At 42.0% G+C, this 23026-nt stretch overlaps 1 protein-coding gene across 2 annotated transcripts in view; it reads left to right on the plus strand.

Annotated features, from left to right (window-relative positions):
- The window catches only part of TTF2 (transcription termination factor 2), a 40434-nt gene that overhangs the window by 11585 nt on the left and 5823 nt on the right, over positions 1-23026 (plus strand). The window contains exons 8-20 of one of the 2 annotated variants that reach the window (XM_032783077.2): positions 871-1028; positions 3523-3604; positions 3933-4049; positions 5993-6143; positions 6421-6526; positions 7545-7735; positions 8863-9016; positions 11454-11545; positions 14209-14294; positions 15015-15142; positions 17962-18132; positions 19398-19456; positions 22406-22559. In XM_032783077.2, coding sequence (XP_032638968.1) covers positions 871-1028; positions 3523-3604; positions 3933-4049; positions 5993-6143; positions 6421-6526; positions 7545-7735; positions 8863-9016; positions 11454-11545; positions 14209-14294; positions 15015-15142; positions 17962-18132; positions 19398-19456; positions 22406-22559 — 1649 coding nt within the window. The remainder of the gene's footprint in view (positions 1-870; positions 1029-3522; positions 3605-3932; positions 4050-5992; positions 6144-6420; positions 6527-7544; positions 7736-8862; positions 9017-11453; positions 11546-14208; positions 14295-15014; positions 15143-17961; positions 18133-19397; positions 19457-22405; positions 22560-23026) is intronic. The other variant, XM_075072377.1, reaches the window with a different exon arrangement.

Genomic DNA, 23026 nt, shown 5'->3' on the forward strand with positions numbered 1-23026 from the left:
TGCATTTCTTTACTAGATTATGATTAATTTTACTTGCAATTTGTGTTACTCTGTTTGGATGGAAGTTCAAATTCAGTCAAATACACAAGCACCGTTTTATTTTTTATTAAATAAAACTAAAATGTTCCGGATACATAAGAAAAAAAGTTCATCAAAGTTTTTATTAAAGCATGTTTTGCATTTAAAACTGATTTATCAAACAAGGGAAGTATTATCTGTAGTTAGTGAATTGAACTGATTTGTTTCTGGACACCATGTCCTTCCAGATTTTAAAGCTAATAGATCTCATCCTCTAACACCTAGTGTTTATTCATGGATTGGAAGAGGGGAAAACAAACATTTCTGCTTTTTCAACTCCCTTTGGTTTCTTAAGGTTTGAATGAACTAATTGAATAAACTGCAATGAAGAAAATATTCTCTCTGCACCTGCAGAATGACAAAAGCTGGTTTAGCACTTCTTCAGCAAACTTTGGCTCCAGGGACTTAGCCAGTAACTTCACTAGTTCAGTGGTTTGACTTTTTTTTTTTTTTTTTTTTTTTTTTCCTTCCCTCCTTGGCAGCAAACACATAGTGCTTAATATTTTTTGTATTTAATTTTACATGATTTTAATAGATTTAAGCTTTAACCTAGGTTGTCAGTTTCACATTTAAATTTTTAAAAATAAACCTATTTAACTTAAATTAAAAAAATATTCATTAATTAAATAAAACGATCAATTTTCATCCACACTGATCGTGTTTGTTACTGGGGGATGCACTGTGGTGTTTTCTGAGAGCCTGTAGCCATTTAACCAGGCCTTTTAGCCTCTGAGCCTGTTAGTGGGAATTAGCGCTATAAACAGTCCTCATTCACTATGTGTCTTTTCCTAGCAAACTCCAGTGTGCAGGGGCTGTATGGAGGTAGAATGACTGAAAATCGACTTAGTGCTGTGCACAGTGCCACAAGTGATGCCATTAACCATCTTCACAGATCTCTAGAATCCTGCCCCACAGAGGAGATTGTGGCTGAGGACCCATCTGGTTTGAAGGTGAGCCAGTAGCAAGGGAGGCAGTAATCACTTTGATTCACAGTTTCATGTAATCTTATGAAACATAATGTCAGGGATTATGCTATAAAATGGATCATTCCAACGTATTACCTATTCCTAGACAAACGTAGTGCCTTACGTATACTGTTCCACTTAAGCCAAGAGGTGCATCAATAAAAAACGAACTTTGTCCTTCACTTCTTTTTTTTTTTTTTTATGTGGGAAGATCAAACTGCAGTTCTGTGAGTGACACATGAATCCTCAGTTTTACCAGAAGATTTTTAGAGTTCTGTCAGCTACATTGGAACCTTACCACTTTTCTTCTTCTCTCAGATTGCAAAGTCTTTGGGCTAGAGGCCATGTCTACGTATGTATTTCCAGAGCGCCTAGCACAATGGGGCTCTGATCCTGATTGGGTTCTGTGGGTGCTGCTCTAGTCTAAATATTACACACAAAAACTATGCTGTCAGAATGTTATTTGGGATGTAAAGTCCCTCACTCAACAGTCAGGAAATGTCAGATTAAGGCTGCCTGTACAACCAAAATTCAGCCCCCTTGTGTGTGTGTGTGTATATTATGATACAGTTCTTAATACATAATCACATGTTTTTTTCCCCCCCACAGGAAAATAACTTGAGATGGTTTGAATAGTGAGTTTGGCACTAGTGAAAGGTGTCAAGTGGGCAGGCCTAGCGACTGAAGTTCTCTGTGTGTACATGGCATGAGTAGTACATTCCTCTTCACAGTTCTTCTGCTACTCATTCTTCTTCTGATCATCACCTTAATTACGATCCTCTGTGCTGACCTTAGACTCATCTGCCCACTTCTTATTCTTTTTGTATGTACTCTAATCTACCACAGAATTTAGCTCAAGCTGTGTTGTGGATTAGAGCACTCTCTGCTGAATAGACAGTGAAGGATGTAAATACAGTTAGCTCCCAAATTTTGCAGCTATGTGCTGCAAAACGTTTTAGCAGTTCATATTTCATAGAGTTTAAAGACTGTAAAGATCATTAGATCATCTAATCTCCAGTATGTCTCAGGCCATTAAATTTCACCCAGTTACCTCTGTATTGAGCCCAAAGCATAACCTCACTAAAGCACATCTTCCAGAAAGGCATCCATCCTTTGAAGACTCCAAGAAATGGAGAACCCTCCACTTCCCTTGGTGGTTTGTTCCAGTGGTTAGTCACCCTCACTGTGTTTTTAAAAACTTGTGCCTTATTTCTAATTTGAATTTGTCTAGCTTCAGCTTCAAGCCATTTGTTCTTGTTACACCTTTGTCCACTAGAATAGACAGCCCTTTAATACCTGGGGCATTTTTCTCCTGTGAAGGTACTTAGACACTGTAATCAAGTCACCTCTCAATCTTTTTGATAAGCTAACTTTTCAACATGCTCTTTAGTGGGCTGTAGCCCACGAAAGCTTATGCTCAAATTTGTTAGTCTCTAAGGTGCCACAGGTACTCCTGTTCTTTTTACAGATACAGACTAACCTCTGAAACCTTTTAAAATGTGGATATCAGAACTGTAAGCAGTATTCCAGTATCAGCCTCACCAGTGATGTGTACAGAGATAAAATCATCCTCAGACTCACTACTCCCATGTTTATATATCAAAAGATCATATTAGCCCTTTTTGCCATAGTATTGCGTGAACAGAGTATGGGGATCCACAAGAAAATCTGTCCCTGCTGGACAGTTTTAATTGTCATTGACATCTATAAAAATGCTGATAGCGATGCCATTGCCAACTCTCTGCCACAATCAGCTGGTCTGTTTTATTAAAAACAGCTTTTGCCTTATACAAGTACAGAAATCAGTCCTATACACTAGATAGTAGAGGAATACTAAGAGAATAAAAAATAGTCAGTCAGGCTTGACCTCCTCCAACATTATTAGGAGTTGATTGTTGCTATATGCAGTTAGTCATGAAAAAATTCCTTTACTCTCAGTAACACCTCAGATTTCCACTACAGGTCATATAATAAACTAGTTTGGATGCGTATACAATAATATAACATACTGTGTCAGAAGTTGCATTATTTGCTAGACATGATTCCTAAGGATAAAAACTTATTGTTTTTTAAATTTTCCTACACTGTATAGATCTGTTTCTCAGATAGTGAGCTTTCATAGTAAAATAAAGCTTTTAAAATGACATTGTGCTCATAAAATATCTTTCATATTTCTTTACAAATATCATACATTTAAAAATTTCTTCCAGCTTTTGTGTGAAGTACTAGCACAAGTTAGGCTGTCTTATAACGTTTATAGTGTCTTCCTATTGCAAAAAGTCTGATCTCAGAGTAACTAGTACCACTCTGAGATGTCTGTCAGCTTTCTTTCCAAACCAATACAAACAAGTGCTGAGTGTAGAGTTTCACTAGAACAGAACTTGATTTATTGACCAACTTTGCATTGAGAACAGAATTGTCTGAGAGCAAGGTCTCTGAACTGCAATTACACTTTACATTCTGTACCTAATCTTTTCAGGTCTCATTATTGCTGCACCAGAAGCAAGCACTTGCATGGCTACTCTGGAGGGAGAGTCAGAGACCATGTGGAGGAATTCTGGGTAAGCAACATGATGCAGTGTATCCTTTTCGGATGCATTTATACTGGCAGAAACATGTCTTGTAATTAATTCTCCACTATGGTGGCATTGGTGAAAGCTGTATTTTAGTCAGGCTCCATTTCTTGGAGAATCCTGTTTTCCTTGTATCACATCCAAATATGAGTTAGCAGCCCATAGCAAATCATAGCTTGCGGTAATAAGTTCTTCAAGATCAACAAATATCATACTGTGTTACTTGTGAGTTTGAGATGCTTCAGCATAGATTTGTGCTATGCATACTCGTTCCATGAGGTAATTGTGACTTTTTCCTTCTACTTTTTCTTTCCAGCGGACGATATGGGCCTGGGGAAGACTCTAACAATGATTGCACTCATTCTGGCCCAGAAAAGGCTAGAGAAGGGGAAAGGAAAAGAGAAGAAATTAGAAATGTGGCTGTCGAAACACGGTATAAAACAATTATACTGCAACACAATGCTAGCACTTCAAATGTCTGGGCTCTCTAAAAGATGTGCATTGTGTGTGGGCAACATGTGTTGTGGTACCTGGTTGGCCAAAGTCTGATCCACAGTGTGCTACAAAGTGGTTGCCCTACAGGTAGCTCTGGAGATGCAGCCTACAGAAGGTATATGCTGGGATCATAGTGCTCCACTCAATCAGGCTAGAGATGTGAATGCTGGGATTTGTAGTCTGTCTCCATTTAGCCAGGATTAAGGCAAATGCCTACTGCTCCATTATATTCAAGTAATATACGGTCTTGCCCTTGGATCTGTAACTCCTTCTGAAGTCAGTGAGTTGCACATGAATATCGGAAGGCTACATTTTCCCCTTTTGTTTGTCCCTGGGGTTTCTGCAAGCTCTTAAATGTGCCCCTCAGTTGGGTGGAGTTTAGAAACTGGGTGTGTGATCATGGCCTGCCCGCCTGTCTGTAGGAACTATAGGTCTGTCTTAAATCTTTGTTGGATATTATGCAATTTGGTTAGTCTAAGTCAGTGGTCGCCAATATTTTTGGCTGGTGGGCGCCAGCCGAAGGACCACTGTGGCGGTGGAGCACCTGCCGAAATGCCGACGAATTTCGGTGGGGATGCCTCTCGGTGACACCGCTTGCCATCGACAAGTGACATCATTGACAGGCGTCCCCGCTGAAATTCGGGAGCGATACTACTTGATAACATCACTTGTCGGCGGCAAGTGTTGTCATTGAGAGGCGTCCTCTCCGAAATGCCGCTGAAATTCGGCAGCATTTTGGCAGGTGCTCTCCTGGGGGCCAGGATGCGGGCACATTAAGATGCTCCCGTGGGTGTCATGGCGCCCGCGGGCAGTGCGTTGGGGACCACTGGTCTAAGTCCTAGCAAGATTGCGAAGGATGTGTCTGTGAGAAATCCAAGCACTGCTATAGAACTCATCTATTACCATTTACCCTTGGATATAGTCTTGGGATCCAAATGACTGTTCATTTGTGGGATTCTTTTTGTGTAATCCCCCTCCCCACCTTGAATCTCAGTAAGGAGGATTGTGCCAGCACTATGTGATACAGAGAACTAAACACCATTCCATCTCTGATGGTGAGGGAAAGAATTCCCTATGGGTATTTAATCTATACCTAGTTTCTATGCTTCAAAACAAAGTAATGTTTTGCATATCTTGTACTAAAGCCAAGTAGAGATTGCATACATCCTCCTACAGTCTGGGGGGAAAAAGCCCACCCCTGCAGACTTTTCAAGTTCTGATTGCACCAGTGTATCCAGTTCTGTGCATGTGTACATATCAACATTCATTATTCATTTATTTCCTCAGAGTGATAATTCCATTCTCAGTTAATTTGTTGTGAGGTTTTTTTATTCCTCCCAAAAATGTTACTGGGATTTTTTTTGTCTTAAAACAAAACTTAAATATTTGCATAGACTATTTTCATGAGATGTCACATTCTGGCTTTTTTCTAGACTTTCAGCATGCTGAAACAGAAATAATGAAGTGTGATAATAAGGCACTTTAGTCTTTCAGTGCTTCATATTGCTTCATATTGAAATCCTTATTTTTATTATTAGTGAGGCTTCATGCATGACATTTTTGTTAATACTAAATAGCAACAAAAGAATGTATGTCAACTACATGAAAAATAAGCTGATCTTTAAAATATTGTTTTACATGTGATATTTTTAATATTGTACAGATTTTCTCCAAAATGTACAACTACAAGAATACACTGAACTGAAACGCTTAAAGACAGTCACATCTACTTTGCAGAACCATGTGAATGGGAAAAGTGGGCCTGCTCCTCTAAATAGATAGGTTTGAAACGTCAAGGCAGCTGGTTGGGAAATTCCATCTTAATTGTACTCTAATGAGAAGATTCTGAAACCTCTTCCTTTTCTGGTCTTTCTATTTAAGATTCCGCTGTCATCCTCTCCCGAGGTACTTTAATCATCTGTCCAGCATCCCTGATCCACCACTGGAAAAAGGAGGTCGAGAGACATGTAAGCAGTGGCAAACTGAGGGTCTGTCTGTACCATGGACCCAACCGGAACAAGCAAGTACAGGCGTAAGTGCAAAGCCAGGGCAATTCTGCGCAGGAGAAGCAAAGCGCTAAGCGGGAGTCTTATTGGCTGAGCTGTCTTGGGGAGAAGCCCCCAATAGTAGAACTGTAGGAGGCATAGGGAGTCAGGATTGATTGAAGCACTGGCTCTTACAGAACAGCATCCTACATGTTTATCCTTGAGTGTTGCTTTTGCCTGCTTGCAGAAATGACACCCATCAGGAATCCTTGGTGACAAGCATCTCCTCCTTTTTTTTTTTTTTTTTTTTTTTTTTTTGTACAGCCTCTCTGAATATGACATTGTTGTCACCACCTACAGTCTTCTCTCCAAGGAAATTCCCACAAAGAAGGAAGAGGGAGAGGTCCCTGCTGAGGACCATGATGTGGGGGTGAGATACATGCAGTTGACAAGGGGGCTGTTTTATACAGAGAGACTTAAAAATCATACTAGATTGAGAAGTTATTCAACCTATTATTGTTACAAGAAACACCTAAGATTATTGTACGTGGAAAAGTATTTCTTTTTTAATCTCCTCTTGCTTTGAGAGACTTGTACAAACAGGAGGAACCGACTGAAGATGCTGTGTTGTCAAGTGCACAAAGTAAACAGAAAAAGTAGAGTATCCTATTTTGGTTACAAAAATCATGTTACTTTTAATAGTCGTAACAAATGTTTACATTGCAGTTTTATAGACCTGCAGCCTAAGACCCACAAGCCGGAGTCAGCTGACATGGACCAGCCATATGTGTTTTCTTGCAATGTAGACATACCCTAAAGTCAAAACTCCTTTCAATTGACTCTATGGTATAGATGAAGTACACCTCAATTCCCTGGGTGCACTCTGTATATAATATTTATTCCTTACATCTGTATGCACAAGGGACCCAAATATGTCTCCCGTAGCCACTGGATCTATGTATTTCCACACACTTGTAAATGTAAAATCTCCTCTCGTGGATTAATGTCTTGTGTTTAATGAGATGGGATTTATCTTTTGGGGTGCATTACATTTATCCCTTTGTCATAACCTGGCAAAATTCTGCTTGTCCAGAATGAATATATTTTGGGGCAGGATATTAAAATATGCACTTTTCATTATCCTCCATAATCACGGTAAAGTACAGGCAAGGATGCTTTGATCCTGGGCTGGTAGACTTTTTCTTGACTGTTTTGCAGAGCTTCTTGACTCAAATAACAAGTGCATGTTATAAAGGGGTGGAGAGAGACCCGCAATAGAAGTGGTGGCTGCTAAACCTGCTCAGATTTGTGGAGACTTCCACCAGGGAAAAACTTCCTGCCTCCCTCCTCTCCCCCAGAATGTATTGACTTGTGGCTGTCCAGGATGGGGGTCCCCCCGCCCCCAGCCTGATATAGAATTATAAATTCAAGCCTCCTTTCTCCTCCAGGATATGTCATGTCCTTGCTCACCTCTGCTCCGAGTAGCCTGGGCTCGGATTATACTGGATGAGGCCCACAATATCAAAAACCCCAAAGTTCAGACTTCTATAGCTGTGTGCAAACTGAGAGCCAGTGCCAGATGGGCTGTCACTGGGACGCCTATACAGAACAACCTGCTGGATATGTACTCACTGCTCAGGTGAGCTGACCACATGGGGAAACAATATAACCCTTTTTACAGTTCCAGACTAACACGACTACCCATTTGATGCTTAATAGAACCCTGGTAACCGTAGCTTTGTCTACAGGCATCGTCCAGTCATTTAAACCAAAGATCCTGATGTAGAGTAACTTTGCTAGTGGTGGGGATCCCCAATCCAGTTATTCTTTAGTAATTCAATACCACCGAGCAACTCTCGGGTGAATGGATTTTGGCTAGGCCAGTACTTTTACCGTAGTTCTTTGTATGGCATTAGGTTCTACACCTGCAGATAAGGTGGTCCACAGCCTAGTTGCTCTGTATCCTGGTCCATTGACCTATTGCTTATAGTTTTGCTTTCATAATCAAGGGGGTTAGGTTGGTTATCAATCTACTTTGTTCTTACAGGAGAACTGAACTAACCATGGCACTGACCTTAATGGACAACTGTGTTCATTTGATAGTTATTGTTACTCTCCTGTGGCATTGCTAGGGCTTCGTTAGAATGAGGGAGCGTGTCCTTGTTACAGTAGTTTCCAACAAATGAGTTATGAATTTAGATGGTTCTGCAAAAAGTGGCTCTAGTTGGGGCATAAGCGGGTTGAACACTTGTTGTTTTTTAATTGTTTACAAAAGTATCTGATTTAATCACTGCGTTTAACTTCAAGCTTGGTGATTGGAGGGAAACTTTTCCAGAAACTTGAGATGAACAGATTGTCCAATTTGGAGAGATGGGAGCTTGGAGCATTAAATGTGATGCCTTTTGGCAAATTCTTATGCTATTTTTCTTTTTGCCTTTTTTTTTTTTAAAGTGAGGTATTCAGAAATATACCAACTAAGAGGAGGTGACCCCTGCTGAGCCAGTAGCACTGCCCCCAGCACCATTGGGAGTAAGACTTCTCTGATCATCAGACAGTTTGTTGTTTTAGTGTATAAAGATGTCAGTGCTAAGTCGGAATATAGATTCAGTTACTGTTGTGGGCTTTTGTTTGAGGGAATTTGATGTAAACAGAACACAAGGCTGTTTTGGATCGGAAGCAATCCGGTTCTTTTCTGATCTTCTCGAGACTAACCAAAGAACTTCATTTAAACTTACATGTATTGTCTTTTCTCTCCTCTCCTGATAGGTTTCTGCGTTGCTCTCCCTTTGATGAATTCAAGCTGTGGAAGAACCAGGTAGATAACAATACAAAGAAAGGGGGAGAGAGATTGAGTATCTTAACCAGGAGTCTCTTATTGCGGAGAACCAAGGACCAGTTGGACTTGACCGGCAAGCCCCTGGTAATGACCTCTCTCCTCTTCTGGGGGTGGGAAAGTGAGCTGTGCCCTCCATCAGATGGTAATTTTTTCATATATGGGCTTATCACTCTACAACTGTTTTTTCCCTTTGTTCTGCAGTTTAGGATGCAAGACCAGACCCTATCATTCACCAGCTAGGAGGCTTGGCTTCCTCTTCAGGAAAAGCAACCTAGCTTCCCAAAATGGAACAAAAAGCTTATTATATATTATTGTTTGCCTAATGAAGTTAAATTTCCTATCAATTAAAATATTCTACAGAGCAGAGAATCAGTGAACTGAACTCTTACATCTAACAAATGGCCAGGTCAGAATGGTGAGCCTGGATACTCTGAGAAGAGATCTAATCAAGTTTCAAATTTATCTTATTCAGGCTAGCCATTCCTACTGTTGGGATTTTAACAGCAATGAAATGCCAAAGATGGCCTTGCATCGTTACGTACAATTTAAGACAGCAATTCGTTACCCCAAATAATCCATTAGAGGAATCTCAGCATACAGAACCCTTTTTATTTAAAAAAAAAAAAAAAAAAAAAAAAGCTACATCTAAATGTTGTGCTGGATTTTACAAGCTTATATGTGAAAAGCTTTTGGGCCCTCAGAATTTCATTAAGTTCTGAGGAGTCAAGTAGCATGAAACAAACTATCACAAAAATGTTACACAGAATTTTTCACCAGTTTTGCCCAGGCTTTACTTGTAAAGCATTTTAGGACTTTTATGGAAGAAAGTAAATCTAAAGATTAATGTAAAGTGATTATCAAATGCATTTGGCTTGCTGGGAGCCACAGAAAGTGAAGGCCAGTAAGTATGTCACGCTTCCCACCCTCAATTTGTTTATGAAGACATTCCGCCAGTAATTTAGGTCTTTGATTTCAAAGCAATGTCAGAACTCATATTCTTCATTATAAACCATTCTGCTAGTTCTGGATTTTGAAGACAGTTAAGAAAAACTAGGTTATCTACAAGGGTCAACATTTTAAAGTGCTTTCAAATTCAGTTTGCATGTTTTTCAAGTGTACAGGGCAGACATTAGATCAGTAAACACTAGTATTATTCTGGCATCACCACTACCAAGTTCTTGACATTTCAGTGAGACCTGACTTTCTAAAGTTGTGTTTCCCAATCCGTTGTACNTTTTTTTTTTTTTTTTTTTTTTTTTTTTTTTTTTTGGAGATTTGTGATTTGTAGTGTTTTTCCTAAAGCCTCAGCTCCTGGAATCATGATATTGTATGAGAGTCTTAATTTTAATTTAAAATAAGTAAGTTTCTGGCCCTAATGATTGCAGAGAAAAGCATTAAAATGTGAAGCAAGTATAGCCTAAGGAGGGATGAAAAACAGAAGGCTAACAAAAAAACAAAACACCCTAGCATTACTTTTCTACTCACTTTATTTTCGTAGGGCTGGACTCATAGTTTTTGAATGTTTGGAGTTGGCAAGGGTGAGTTCACCCTTAACTTAGCTATTTCTTAAGTGAAGAATGCCAGGGAACTTGGCATCTGGAGGGATGAACTACAAGATGCTACTATGAGGCTTGGGGGAGGGGTTTTCACAATGGCATTGGGCCTAGAGTTGGGTGGGACTGTTGCCTGAGGTGAGAAACGTTGAGTAATCTCTCTGGCATCTGTTTCTGGAACGATCACCCCACCTCCAAGTTAGGCATGTTCACTCTTAGCTGTTGAACCTTCAGGGAACATGGCTGGGGATGCATGTATGTGGATTGTAGGGATGCCTATCCAATAGTATGTTTAAGTTTCAGTGGACATAGTGAATATCTACACAGAGGGAACATTCACTAACTCTGCCCAAGTTAGAGAATCAGCCTCGCTTGTTAACTACTGTGGCTGTGATGAGGAGCCTAGGGGTGTTACTGTATCCGCGGATGCAGAGCCAACAGGGAATGCTCTACATGGCTTAGCATCTTGAATCTTGAGTGAACAAAGATATATATAAGATTGAAATCAGGTGAGAAACTTCATCCCATCCTTATCACATCCTGCCCATTTAGGACCTGATGTGCTTGACCCATTTTAGAATATAGCGCCATCCTGTTAGACCTGATGATCCATGGCTTCTGTCATATGTTGGCTCATAGCTGCCATCTTGTGGTTATTCCCTGACTCTTTGAATGTTGTGGGGAGGACCATGTGAAACACTACTCTGTAAAAGGCCAAACGGGCTTCAGCATTCTATCCACAGCAGTGTGAAAGATTTCTTCCCAAGGAGCTGAGCATGTTGCCTGCAGAGCAGTCCTGGGCCATCTGGCCTGGGGAAAGACAAGCTGTTTGATCTCTGAGACAGCAGAGTCTTGCATATGTTTGGTGGTGTTGGGTTCAATGAAGCTGCAGGAATCAACAGTGATCATGGGGCTTTCTGAAATCTTTACTTGGTAAATGGCTGACTCTGTTTGTTTGTTCTCTCTAGGTATCTCTGCCTGAGCGACACACTCAGTTGCACCTGTTAAAACTCTCAGAAGATGAGCAGTCTGTGTACAATGTGCTCTTTGCAAGATCAAGGTATGAGTGTCTGAGAAGGCGGGAAGATGTTGACTTCCCATCCTTTCCCATTCTTGTTTTCATCTTACAGTGAAATTTTATTAAGCCAGGAGTGGACTGTCTGGGCAAATTTTGCTTTCCAAATAACATCTGACTGTGTATATGCTTCTTGGAAATCTCCTCCTACCTTGGCAGTCCCATCATTACAGCTCCAACATTTGTTGTAACAATGGGATCACTAGTATAAACAGATCATTGGTGTTTTTACCCCCATGTTGTTCAACACTGCTAGGAGCAGATTGCAATGATACAGGGGTTAAAAACTCCTCTGACTGCCTGTGCCCTTTGTATTACCACCCTGAATGTCAGTGTAAAATGGTGAGAAATTTCTGTGACATTACCCAGGGTACTGGACTGTTAAACAGCCTGGGGTGCCTTTTACACTGCTTTGTTGTGAGAGCAGCCACTCCTGGACGGCTCTCACACAGCCTCTAGCATGTAAGCTATTCTCAGGTGAGTTATGAGTGCTCTTAGCCAGCCACCCCTGAATTGTATTGCAGAGTGACACCAGCAAATTCCCACTTCCGGACTTGTCCCCAGACATGTGCGTCTTGTACTGCCCTGCTCTTTCCTTCTGGACAGTACAAGGCAGTATAAACTTAATCATTTCATTCGTAGAAAATAATATGCAAATACCTTGTTATCTCAAATGGCATTTCCCAAACACTTCAATTCAAACACATGGGTTTACATAAAACAAGTTTAGCTACAGAAAGGTGGATTTTAAGTGATTAAGAGTAATGAGACATAAAAGTCAGAATTGGTTACAAAGAAATAAAAGGTTAAATGGAAGCTAATACTTAACTTAGCAAGCTAAATGAATGTAAAGCAAAAAGGTTTCGCTTACAACATGCAGACAGTAATCTGGCTAGATACCTCCAGCCAGGACTCCTCTCCTAGTTCAATTTTGCTTCTTTTGTCTTTCAAACATTATTGATGCCATGAGAGGAGAGAAGTGATTTGGGGCTTCTGTTACTCATTTTTATAACTTTTTTCCTCATTTTTATACCTGTTTCCATGGGAACCCCCAGCTGTTCCATTGCCAAGAGGTAAATTTCTCACTCTCAGCCTTCTTCCTGCCAAAGAATGGCCGCTTAATCAGGTGATAGTCCATTTGATTGTGTACACCTGGTTGAGGTGCTGGCTAGCCTTTTGTCTCTGGGGAACTAGTTTGAAGCTGTTTCCCTAAACTAGGAACGTGCCTCAGTAAAGTCATACAGTAGAATATTATAACTTTACATACAATATTTATACACATTTTACCAGAACAGTAATGTTCAGGAGATTATGAGCTTTCAAATGATACCTCAGAAGGCATAATTTGTCCAAGATTTATCATAGTTTTGTAAAAGTGGTGAACCTAAGGATGCAGACTGTCACAGTTTCCCAGAAAAGTATAATGTAGACAAGCCTCTTGGACTTCTGCAACTTTGCAGGTGACATCCTAGTTGTCTTCAGTCCCTCTCTGCCAGACCCTTCCTAATGATCTGAATGTCCTCCATGGTCCCAGTTGTTCTGGAGGACTTCTACCTTCTGACACCTCCACAAGCCTCCAAAAGGTCTGTGTCTCAACAAGGCTAATTTTTCTCTGTCAGTGGTCTTTATGCTCATCAAATAGTTGAAGACTATGCTCTAACTCCCCAGGCCTGTTTATCCAAGCTATAAATACGCATATTTTTAAATTTTTATTCAAGTCAGTCCGTCCAACCCACTGATACCCTTTGCTGCCTTGGATGCCGTATTCAGCTGCTGTTGCGCCAAAGAACTATGTATAGAAGGGAGTTTCTCCTCCTTGCATCGTGACAAGCTTCTGTGTACACAACCCAAAATTGCATTGTCACAAACCAGTTTCTAACTTGCTGCCCACTATTGCCACTACCTCTCTTTCAGCATCACCACATTCCAGGTTTTTCCCTTCAGTTGAGTATCTTTCTCCAGAGTATGTTCATCTGTATTTTGCACAAAACATTATCTGTTGGGCCTTGCATTCCTAGAAAAATGAGGTTAGAGTATTTTTTGATGGTGAGCATTCTTCCTCTCATGCTTTATAAAGCAGATCTCCATTCCAGCCTTACTTGTTTGTCTGAAACTCTGACATGGGATTCCCTTGAAGGTGAACCACAAAATAATAGCATTAACTAGAGACGTGATAACTTGCTCGCTGGTGAAGCTCATCTTGTTTCTCCATCCTCACTCCAGTTCTTAGAGGTCCCTGAACTGTGGGGCGCATCCCATCCCCCTGAGGGGGGTCTAGAGGAATGTTCTGGGGTGGGGCTGGGGCCTGGGCTAGCCTCCCCAGGGGGTGGGGAGGGAGTGCCCTCTGGCCCTAGATGCTGGCTGAGGCTCTGCTCCTGGCCCCAAGGCCTTCTCCCCCCCTCCCCCCCGCCGTGATCCCAACTTCGTCCCCTTACCCCTGTCTGCATCCCCCACTCCTGGAGCCGTGGCCCTGCACTCAGCCCCAGCTTAGGAGAGCGGGCAGTGGACATGGGTAAGGGGAGGCATGAGGTAAAAAGTTTGGGGACCACTGGCTTAGATTGTAAATTGTTTGTGGGACACAACTATTTAGACACAGCCTATCTCTAATTTCTCCCTTGCGTAACTCTGCTGTATTTCATTTTTGCCAGGTCAACACTTCAGTCCTACTTAAAGAGACAAGAAGAGCAGAAGAATCATTGCAAAGAGTACTCTGGTGCTAACCCATTTGATAAAGGTTAGAATAGAGGCTGCAGAAATGTTCTGCGGGGAGTGGTTTTTTAAATTTGAGGAAATTCTCTCTTAATTTTAAGAGACAGCAGAGCAGAGAGTGAGAGCTATGACTCCTGAGTTCTCAGCACCTTGGGGCTCTTCTTTGGCAAACAGCTTGACTGCTGCCCTTGTAAAGAGTGTTGCTATAGAATATGCAGGGGGAAGGTTTGGTGTGTGTCTGCAAAGCCTTTTTCTGGCAGTGCTATTGCCAGGCTCACCTTTAAGTTATAGGGCTCTCTGTATGCTGCATATCTGTTTGCTCTGGGTAAAAAAAGGAGGTGTGGTGCAAGTTACAGCAAAGAACTGGTATGGCAGGTGATGGTGTGAGCAATGTCTTGTAGTGGTTAGACCTGGGGACTGATTCAGGACTCCCATGTCCTTTTCACACTGTGGTGTTGCCCAAGTCACTTAACTTCTTTGGGCCTCCATTTCTTCCTCTCTGAAATGGGTACAATATCCACTCAACGAGGGTGCTGAAGATTAATGAAAAGTTTAACAGAAGTGTAAACATAATTTATGTAATCTCTTGCTTCTTGTGTAGGAACATCCCAAGCCCAGCAAAACACAAGTTTCATGCTAAACTGCTGTTACTTTTCATTTCCTCTTGTTGAAATATGACTGACTGGTAGAGCTGCTGCTTTGATATGCCTCTGAATGCTTTCTGTATTTTCTTCCTTCCTAATAGTAGTACAAGAATTTGGAGCCAGTCGAAAGGATTCCCAAAGTGACTCTCACGTCTCAAGTACTGTCCATGTCTTGTCCATGTTGTTGAGACTCCGCCAGTGCTGCTGCCATCTTTCTTTACTAAAAGTGGTAATCATGCAGTCTTGTACTGTGATTAATGTGGTTTGTACAATGAATCATTTTTAGAAGCACTTGATTAGAGCACAGAGCAATTTTGCCTATACATGTCAGATCTCTAATTCCTTGAATGGAACTTCCAAAGAACTCTCAAGTACAGGAGGAGGTTTATGTTGGTAACTCATTTGGGAGCATTCTTCCCTCTGAGGTCAGTCCAGTTCCCCATCATGGTTGGCTGGGGGGTGGACTTTAGTGCCAGCATCTTGGCCAGATTACACATTTTCCTTTCATTTTAATTGGCCACATTATGTATTAAAATGTTATCATGTTGCTGTCCAACCCAGAGGTGGCTGCGTTTCAGTGGTTAGTTTATCGGTAAGTAACGACTTTAGGATTTTGCGGTAGGATTAGGATTGGGGGCTGTCTGAGTAAGTTTATGGGCGATTCATATTAATATACAAATATCCAAGCTGGCTGGAGTGGCTCACAATCATAAGAACCAACCTCAAGGCAGACACTGGAGAAGCAGGGCACCAACCCCAAACTGGTTGTGAGTTTTATAGTTAGATTTCACCAACCAAGTATCAAGTGTAATCTCCTCAAGTGCTGTGACAGCCTTAAGAGTCACAGACAGTGTCCTTGGGTACTCCAGTCTGTCTTGTCACACCGGCAAACTTGCCTTTGTGATAGATGGTCTCTTACTCCAAAAGTCACAATAATATTCAGGACACTCCCAAGCCCAAAGGACCAGTCACTTACCCCAGGTCAGTCCTCTATCAAAGGTGACACTTGTAGCCAATCCTATAATTAATTAACTAAAGATTTCTTAAGAAAAATAAGAGTTTATTTACAAGCAGGTAAATATACACACACAAATGAGTTAGTCTTAGCTTACACAAGGTAATAGAAACTGCGGTAATAAGCAAGCTCTATAAATTCTCTAGTGCTAACCCAGCTGTGGATCTCTTGCTTATGCTTAGAAATCTTCACCCCTCAAAGTTCAAGCAGCATACAGAGACAGTTCTTTCTTGTCAGTGGTTTTTGTTCCCTTCCCCCAGAGTTCAAGCTGATGGGACGAATCCACCTGCAAATCTCCTCTTCATGGGGGTGGAGGGGAGCAATCAAAGTTTTTTGTTTTTTTTTTTTTTTTTTTCCTTCCCCTCTTTGTTTCACAATGGCTCATTTGGGTTCAATGGACCTTCTTCGGGGGCAGGACCTAACACCTTCTGTAGGAAGCCAGTATTTCTACATTAATTAATGCTCCTTTCCTGTTTGACTTACACAATTCCAGAGGATTACAATGCAAACACTTACTATAACCTTACAATATGGCATACAGAAGTTATAAATAAGATGTATACATTTTGTAATTCTAAACACATGCTTATGAATCTAATTCCTATTTTAACAATACTAACACACAGGAGAGCCATACTGATTCCAACTATGCACTTGTCAGTGTTCAGTGAAGTGTAGGGGCCTGGCCATGAGCTGGCACCTGGTCTGCCAGTATCACAGTAAACTCATAAGGTAGAGAAGTGTGCTCTTTTTTGAACCAAACCAGTTTTTGCAGAATATTTGAAAGAAACTAGCAACAACCTAATAGGAAACATTTCCTGATGTTCAGCCCATACTTTTTTCCTTTAAATTTCTCTTAAATTCTTCTCTATCCTTGGTGTGTGTTTTGGCAAATATTTCACTGTTATTGTGTCCTCTCTTCGCTCCTAGTCTTAGCCAGTTTAGTTGGCTACTAATTTTTTTCTGTAAACTAATCATTTTGTTTTTCTTCTCTGAATCTACCTGAGTTAGTCTTTCTTGTAGAAGCAGTCTTACCAGAATCACATTGAGTCATATTGCCCCATCCATGACTTGATCTTTTATTTGCTGACCTTGGTCACTTACTGAAGTGTCATGCTTGTGAACGCCACAATCCTTGATCTGGTGGGGGCGTGTGCGCCATCTGGTACTGGCATGTATGCAAAATGAAGTTGGGGCATTGTTACCAGGAATTCCTAAAACAAAGAATTAGGTCTGCAATAGGCTGCATTAAAGAGCTGGTTAAGCACTGAACATTGCAGATGTGGCCTCCATAACTGAACAACTTGCCAAGAGGCCAGGCGCCACACCTGACTTGTGTAATATGGAGCGGATTGCAGCATCTTTCATGTTAGGCCATAATTTCTTGTGGTTTTCACCTTTCAGATTTAAGATAAAAGTTGCCAGTACAGATCACATGGTAAAGTTCTGTAAGCCACACTTATGAGTTCCATTCCCAGGTTCAACACCAACCCCCTTGAACGTTGGACAAGTTCTCTTCCATCTCAATTTCCCCATCTGTAAAATGGGGCTAAAGCGTTCCCATCTTATAGGGAGGCTTCAGGGGTGAAGTGCTATAGACTGCTTCACCACCCTCTAAGCCAGTGGTCTCCAAAGTGGAGTGCGCAAGAGGATCCTTGGGGGTGTATAGCAGGAGGAGCACTGCTTTTTGGGGTGGAGGGGAGGGAGCTTTGGCAAAAACAGTAGAGCCGGCGCAGCAAGGGGTGTGTGCTCAAAAAAATTTTTTACTGATAGTGTGCGATCAAAAAAGTTTGGAGACCACTGCTCTAAACTATGTATTTCAACTGTGATTTGGAGATATAAGCAGAAGATAAAGCCATGCTCTAAGAAGCAGCTCCATCTTGTGGGTGTGCAGCCCAGGAAAGAGAATGGTCCCTAAGCGATGCTTGAAGTTCTGCTAATAGTATGCAGATGATGATGCTTTCTGGTTACTGTCTGCTGGTGTGCATGTGGCTCTCATTCCTTACTATATCTGCTTATTTACTGTTTTGCAGGCCCTGGACCAAGCTAACTTGAACGGTGAAGGCCTCTCTCTTTCCCTGGAAGAACACCTCAGTGCTCTGACTTTGTCAGAACTCCAAGGTCCCGACCCAAAATCTACCGTCTATCTCAATGGCAAGGCTTTCAGCATGGATCTCTTTGACATCACCAGAGAAAGCACCAAAGTATGCTGGCTGTGGTTCTGTCACATCTTGGGAGGTCTAGATTTCAGCATTTTCCTGTATTTTTTTAAGTGAATTCTGATACCTTGATATGTTTAGTTGTCTAGGTGGGTGGGTCAGCAGTTTGGGCATGGGTAGATGAATATACAGATGAACCCTTTTCTGGCAGCTTCCATCCTGTTAAACTGCATAGGAGGCTATAAGAGAAGAGTACCGCAACAAAGCCACCAGGGGACACAGGATCTACCATGCTGGTGGACTCTCAATGCCTGTCTCCAACATTAGACCCTTGAGACAGTACAGAGCTCCTAGGCAGAGGAAAGGAGGTGGCAGCAAAGTGGTCTCTAAAACCTTTAGATAACGGGTGGGAGAAGGGGAGCAATATTAGCCTGGGTCTACAAGGGAAGTTTGATTGCTACAAAATGTTTGTAACTCTTGATTTCTGATCATGGTTTCCATGTCTTGTGGTCTTCTTACTGTTACTAGATAAGACTTCTCTAAAAGTCACAGTAGCTATAGTAAAAAGTTACAGAGGCGAATTACAACTTAGTTGCTTTTGCAGAGTTAAATTACCCTTTTGCAACATCATATAGTGAACACTTACATTTTTTACTCAATGTAACTTACCTCAGTGGTTCTCAACCAGGCGTATGCATATCAATACGGGTACATAGGTCTTCCAGGGGTACATCAACTCATCTAGATATGCCTAGTTTTATAACAAGCTACATAAAAAGCACTAGCAAAGTCAGTGCAAACTCAAATTTCATGCAGACAATGACTTGTTTATAGTCCTCTACTGTACACTGAAATGTCAGTACAATATTTCTATTCCAATTGATTCATTTTATAACTACATGGTAAAAATGAGGAAGTGAGCAATTTTTCAGTAACAATGTGCTGTGACACTTTATGTATTTTTATGTCTGATTTTGGAAGCAAGTTGTTAAGTGAGGTGAAGGTTGGGGGTACACAAGATAAATCAGACTCCTGAGAGAGGTACAGTAGTCTGGAAAGGTTGAGAGCCATTGGTTTACCTAAACCAAGTGTCTGTGGATTACTGACTCTTTTTTTAAAATAGTGTGAGTTTGTATATGAAGGCAAAAATCAGGTTTACAAAGCATCAGTTAACATCCTGTGAAGCTATCTCAGGCAGCCAAGCGGAAGACCTCACTTAAGTCTGGATTTAGCCTTTTCTGTGTATCCAGTGCTAAAGTGCAGGCTGCCTTCTGGCTCCACAGCAAGTAGACTAACTTCTTTTCCTGCAGCTATCGCATCTCTTGGCTGAACTGAAGACTATCCAAAGTCACTCAAAATTCCAGAAGAGGTAAGTGTGATAATGCCTCTCTTTCTGGGGTGCATTTTTGTGGGCATGGGGAAGAATGGGTAAGATCTGATACAGAACCCCCTCAAAAATGAAATGTCACCATGTAAAGGTGCAGGACTCACCTTTGCGGCACCTCCTGCTGGTCATTTCAGGGAATTGGCTCTTTTGACCCAGAGTGCCATCTGCAGGCTGGTGTCCTGCTTGTAGCTGGTCCTGTGTCCCTCCTGGACCCCAGTGCCCCTTTACCCTGGGGCTGCCCCCTGGGAATATCCCCTACTGTCTCAGGGCCTCCTCTCTTTGGGGAACCCCCAACCCTCTGATCTCCACCTTGCCTCAGTCTGGGCTATTGCCAGTCAGCACTAAGCCCCTGCTCCCTGGGGCAGACTGCAGTGTAAGCCACTCCTCATAGGCAAGGGGGCTCGGACCTGCTGCCTTTGCCTGCTTCCAAGTACCTCTGTGGGCCTTGGACTATGCCCTGCAGCCAGGGGAGTTGCCAGCCTGGAGCTCCCCTGATCCTCTGGCTCTCCCCAGCACTGCTTCACTCCCAGTACCCTTTTTGCAGGCAGCCAGGCCCTGCTCTCCCCCAGCCTGGAGAGAGAGACTTCTGGGTCTCTGTCTCACAGCCTTTTTATACAGGCCAGCTGTGGCCTGATTGAGGCGTGGCCCAGCTGTGGCCACTTCCCCAAGCAGTCCAGCTTAGCAGCTCTCAGCCCCAACCTTCTCCCAGGGCTGACTTTGACCCTTTTCCACTGGAGTTGGGAAACCACCCCACTACACCCCAGTATTGCAACATTTCAGGTTGTCAGCCATGTGTGAAAGCACGCAGGAAGCTCAAAGAGGAGATTTGGAGAAGAGACTTTGAAAGTGATTGGGGAACTAGGTGGATGTGAATTCAGGATTAATGTGTGTGGAGAGTATTTGAGGCGATCTGAAAACCAGGTGGGCAATATTCTCTTGGGTATAATAGAATTATTTTGGTCATACCGAAGAATCTGGGAGAAAATTCTTATAAAATTAAAAAATCCTGGGATGGAGTAAATCTGTGCTTAAGTCAGCATTTCCCAAACTTTTGAAAGCTGAGCCCCACTTCAGGAAAATGAAAATAATCTTGTTGCTGAACTGCTACAAATCTTAATGTGTAAGTCTTCCATGGCCCTCCAGCCAGTCCTCCCCACTTCCCAGGGGGACATGTATCTCACATTGGGAAATGGTGATTTACAATGTGAGGCAAGGAGGTCTGGTGTGTGGGAGGACACAAGACTGACACATGGCGGGGCAGAATCTTTCAAGTAAGCCATCTGATTCTCTCACAAGAGACCTTAGGGAGGGAGGAACTCCCTGATCTATAACGCGTGGGAGATAATTTTCTTTATTATATGAAGTGCCAAAGAGCAAGTATGGGTGGGAGAAGGGAAGACTGGTTCAGTTTAATCCCTAAATGGTGCATGTAAGTGTTCAGATCCCACAGTGGTGTGTGCCTTCTAAGAACCCATTAGAATAGAATGTAGGAGCAATCGTAACAGTTCTTCAGAAATATGTATTCATATGCTGAGATTAGCACCTGTGCTTCTGAATACCTGACTGGTGCGCCAAAGATCTTATCTAAATGCAGGATTTGGGCATTCTATTAAGAGGGTCACACATCTGAAAATACCGGAGAAACTCTTTGCAATGGACTGTTCTAGAACAGTTTGGTGCAGGCTTGGGGGGAGGAGGGGGAAATCTCTAGACTGTGTGTCAGAATAGTCTTATGGACAGATCTCTGACTGCAATGAGAAACAGCTTGCTTAGTCTTTCTGTCTCAGAATAAACACACTGTGCTCAATGGCCACTTGCTGGAGGTGAGGTTGCCATTTAGTCACTCTTGCTGTTTGGTCAGGTTGTTACTAAAAAGGAATAGTCACTGCCTGCTCCAGCTGGAAACTGATGCCTGATTATTATTATTTTTTTTTTTGACAATTTGTGTGCAAAAAGCACACTCCGATGTATGAGGAAGAAATTGATTTGTGTATGCCCATGTGCTTACCTGACTTCCAGGCACAGCAGCAGGCACATGCAAATCAAGTGTCTGCTAGTCTGATAATACAGTTCTGGATTTCTAGAATGCACAGCAGCAGTCACTGCTCAGATACCTCATCTCCATCTTGAATGTAAGGCTACGTCTACACTACAGGATAAATTCAAATTAGCTTAAACTGATTTTATAAAACATATTACAAAGTCGATTGTGTGCGTCCACACTAGGCACATTAATTCGGTGGTGTGCGTCCATGGTCCGAGGCTAGTGTCGATTTCTGGAGCGGTGCACTGTGGGTAGCTACTGTAAAATAATGAGGCCAATAACGTCGATTTGCGTCCACACTAAACCTAATCCGATATAGTAATATCGATTTTTAGCATTACTCCTGTCGTTTTGTAGGAGTACAGAAATCGATTTAAAGAGCCCTTTAAATCGATATAAAGAGCAGTGTAGTGTGGACGGGTGCAGCATTAAATCGATTTAACACTGTTAAAATCGATTTAACAGCGTAGTGTAGACCAGGCCTAAGCCACTTATAGAATAAATTTCCAGACTAGATCAGGTGAATCCTGAGTGTGATTGTCTTGTAGGGAACACTGCAAATCTGCCTTCAAAAAGCTTTTTCCAGTATAAGAATGACATGCAACAAGCACCTTTCTACCATTAGATCCCCCCCCACCCAAAAAAAAATATAAAAAGCTGACCTACTCCAAGCAGAGTTTTGACCCCAAAAAGGAAAGAGGCTGATTCCATAAAGTCCCTCTAGGGACTTTGCTGTTGATTTTGGTGGGAAACACTCACATTATGGTGATAGGTTAAACCCTAAGATAAACAGATTTAATTCACTCTTAATGTGTTGGGGGCAAGACACTACCGTTATAGGGTTGTTACAATGTATCTGATGCTTGTTTTGGACTCTCTCTCTTCAGTGTCATTGTATCTCAGTGGACTAGCATGTTGAAGATTGTGGCAGTGCACCTCGAGCGTCAAGGGCTGAAGTATGCTACAGTGGATGGCTCTGTCAATCCTAAGCAAAGGATGGATTTGGTGGAAGAGTTCAATAACAATCCCAAAGGGCCTCGGGTATGAACTGGGATCAGGAAAGCTGTGTTCAATGCAGCTATTAATAGCTGGGGTAGTTACTTTTCTTTATGATTGGATTTGCTGGGCCAGATTCTATATCAGGCATCAAGATGTGTGTTTGTGGTGGGAGGATGTACCTTTAAAAGCCAGATGTCTGTGAATGGGAGCACTTCTGTTATAGACACTATTCTGTGTTATTCTTTAATCTTCCATTTTAAGAATGCCTGGCTCTCAGGCAAGTTAAAGGCTTGCTGGTACCCAATCATACCAAAGTCTCTGTTAACATTAAACTGTGTCTGCAAGATTGGGAGCCTGTGAGATAGGCAATTCACATCAGGCAGAAACTCTTCCTAGCTTACCCCACCGCAGATTGATGACATCAAAGATGTATTGGGTCATGCTACTCCCATGACATGGGAGCCATTGTAGGATTGTTCCCTACAGCCTCTTCTCCCAGTACATGTGGT

The sequence above is a fragment of the Chelonoidis abingdonii genome, chromosome 1, assembly GCF_003597395.2.
Source record: "Chelonoidis abingdonii isolate Lonesome George chromosome 1, CheloAbing_2.0, whole genome shotgun sequence".
NCBI classification, from domain to species: Eukaryota; Metazoa; Chordata; order Testudines; family Testudinidae; genus Chelonoidis; species Chelonoidis abingdonii.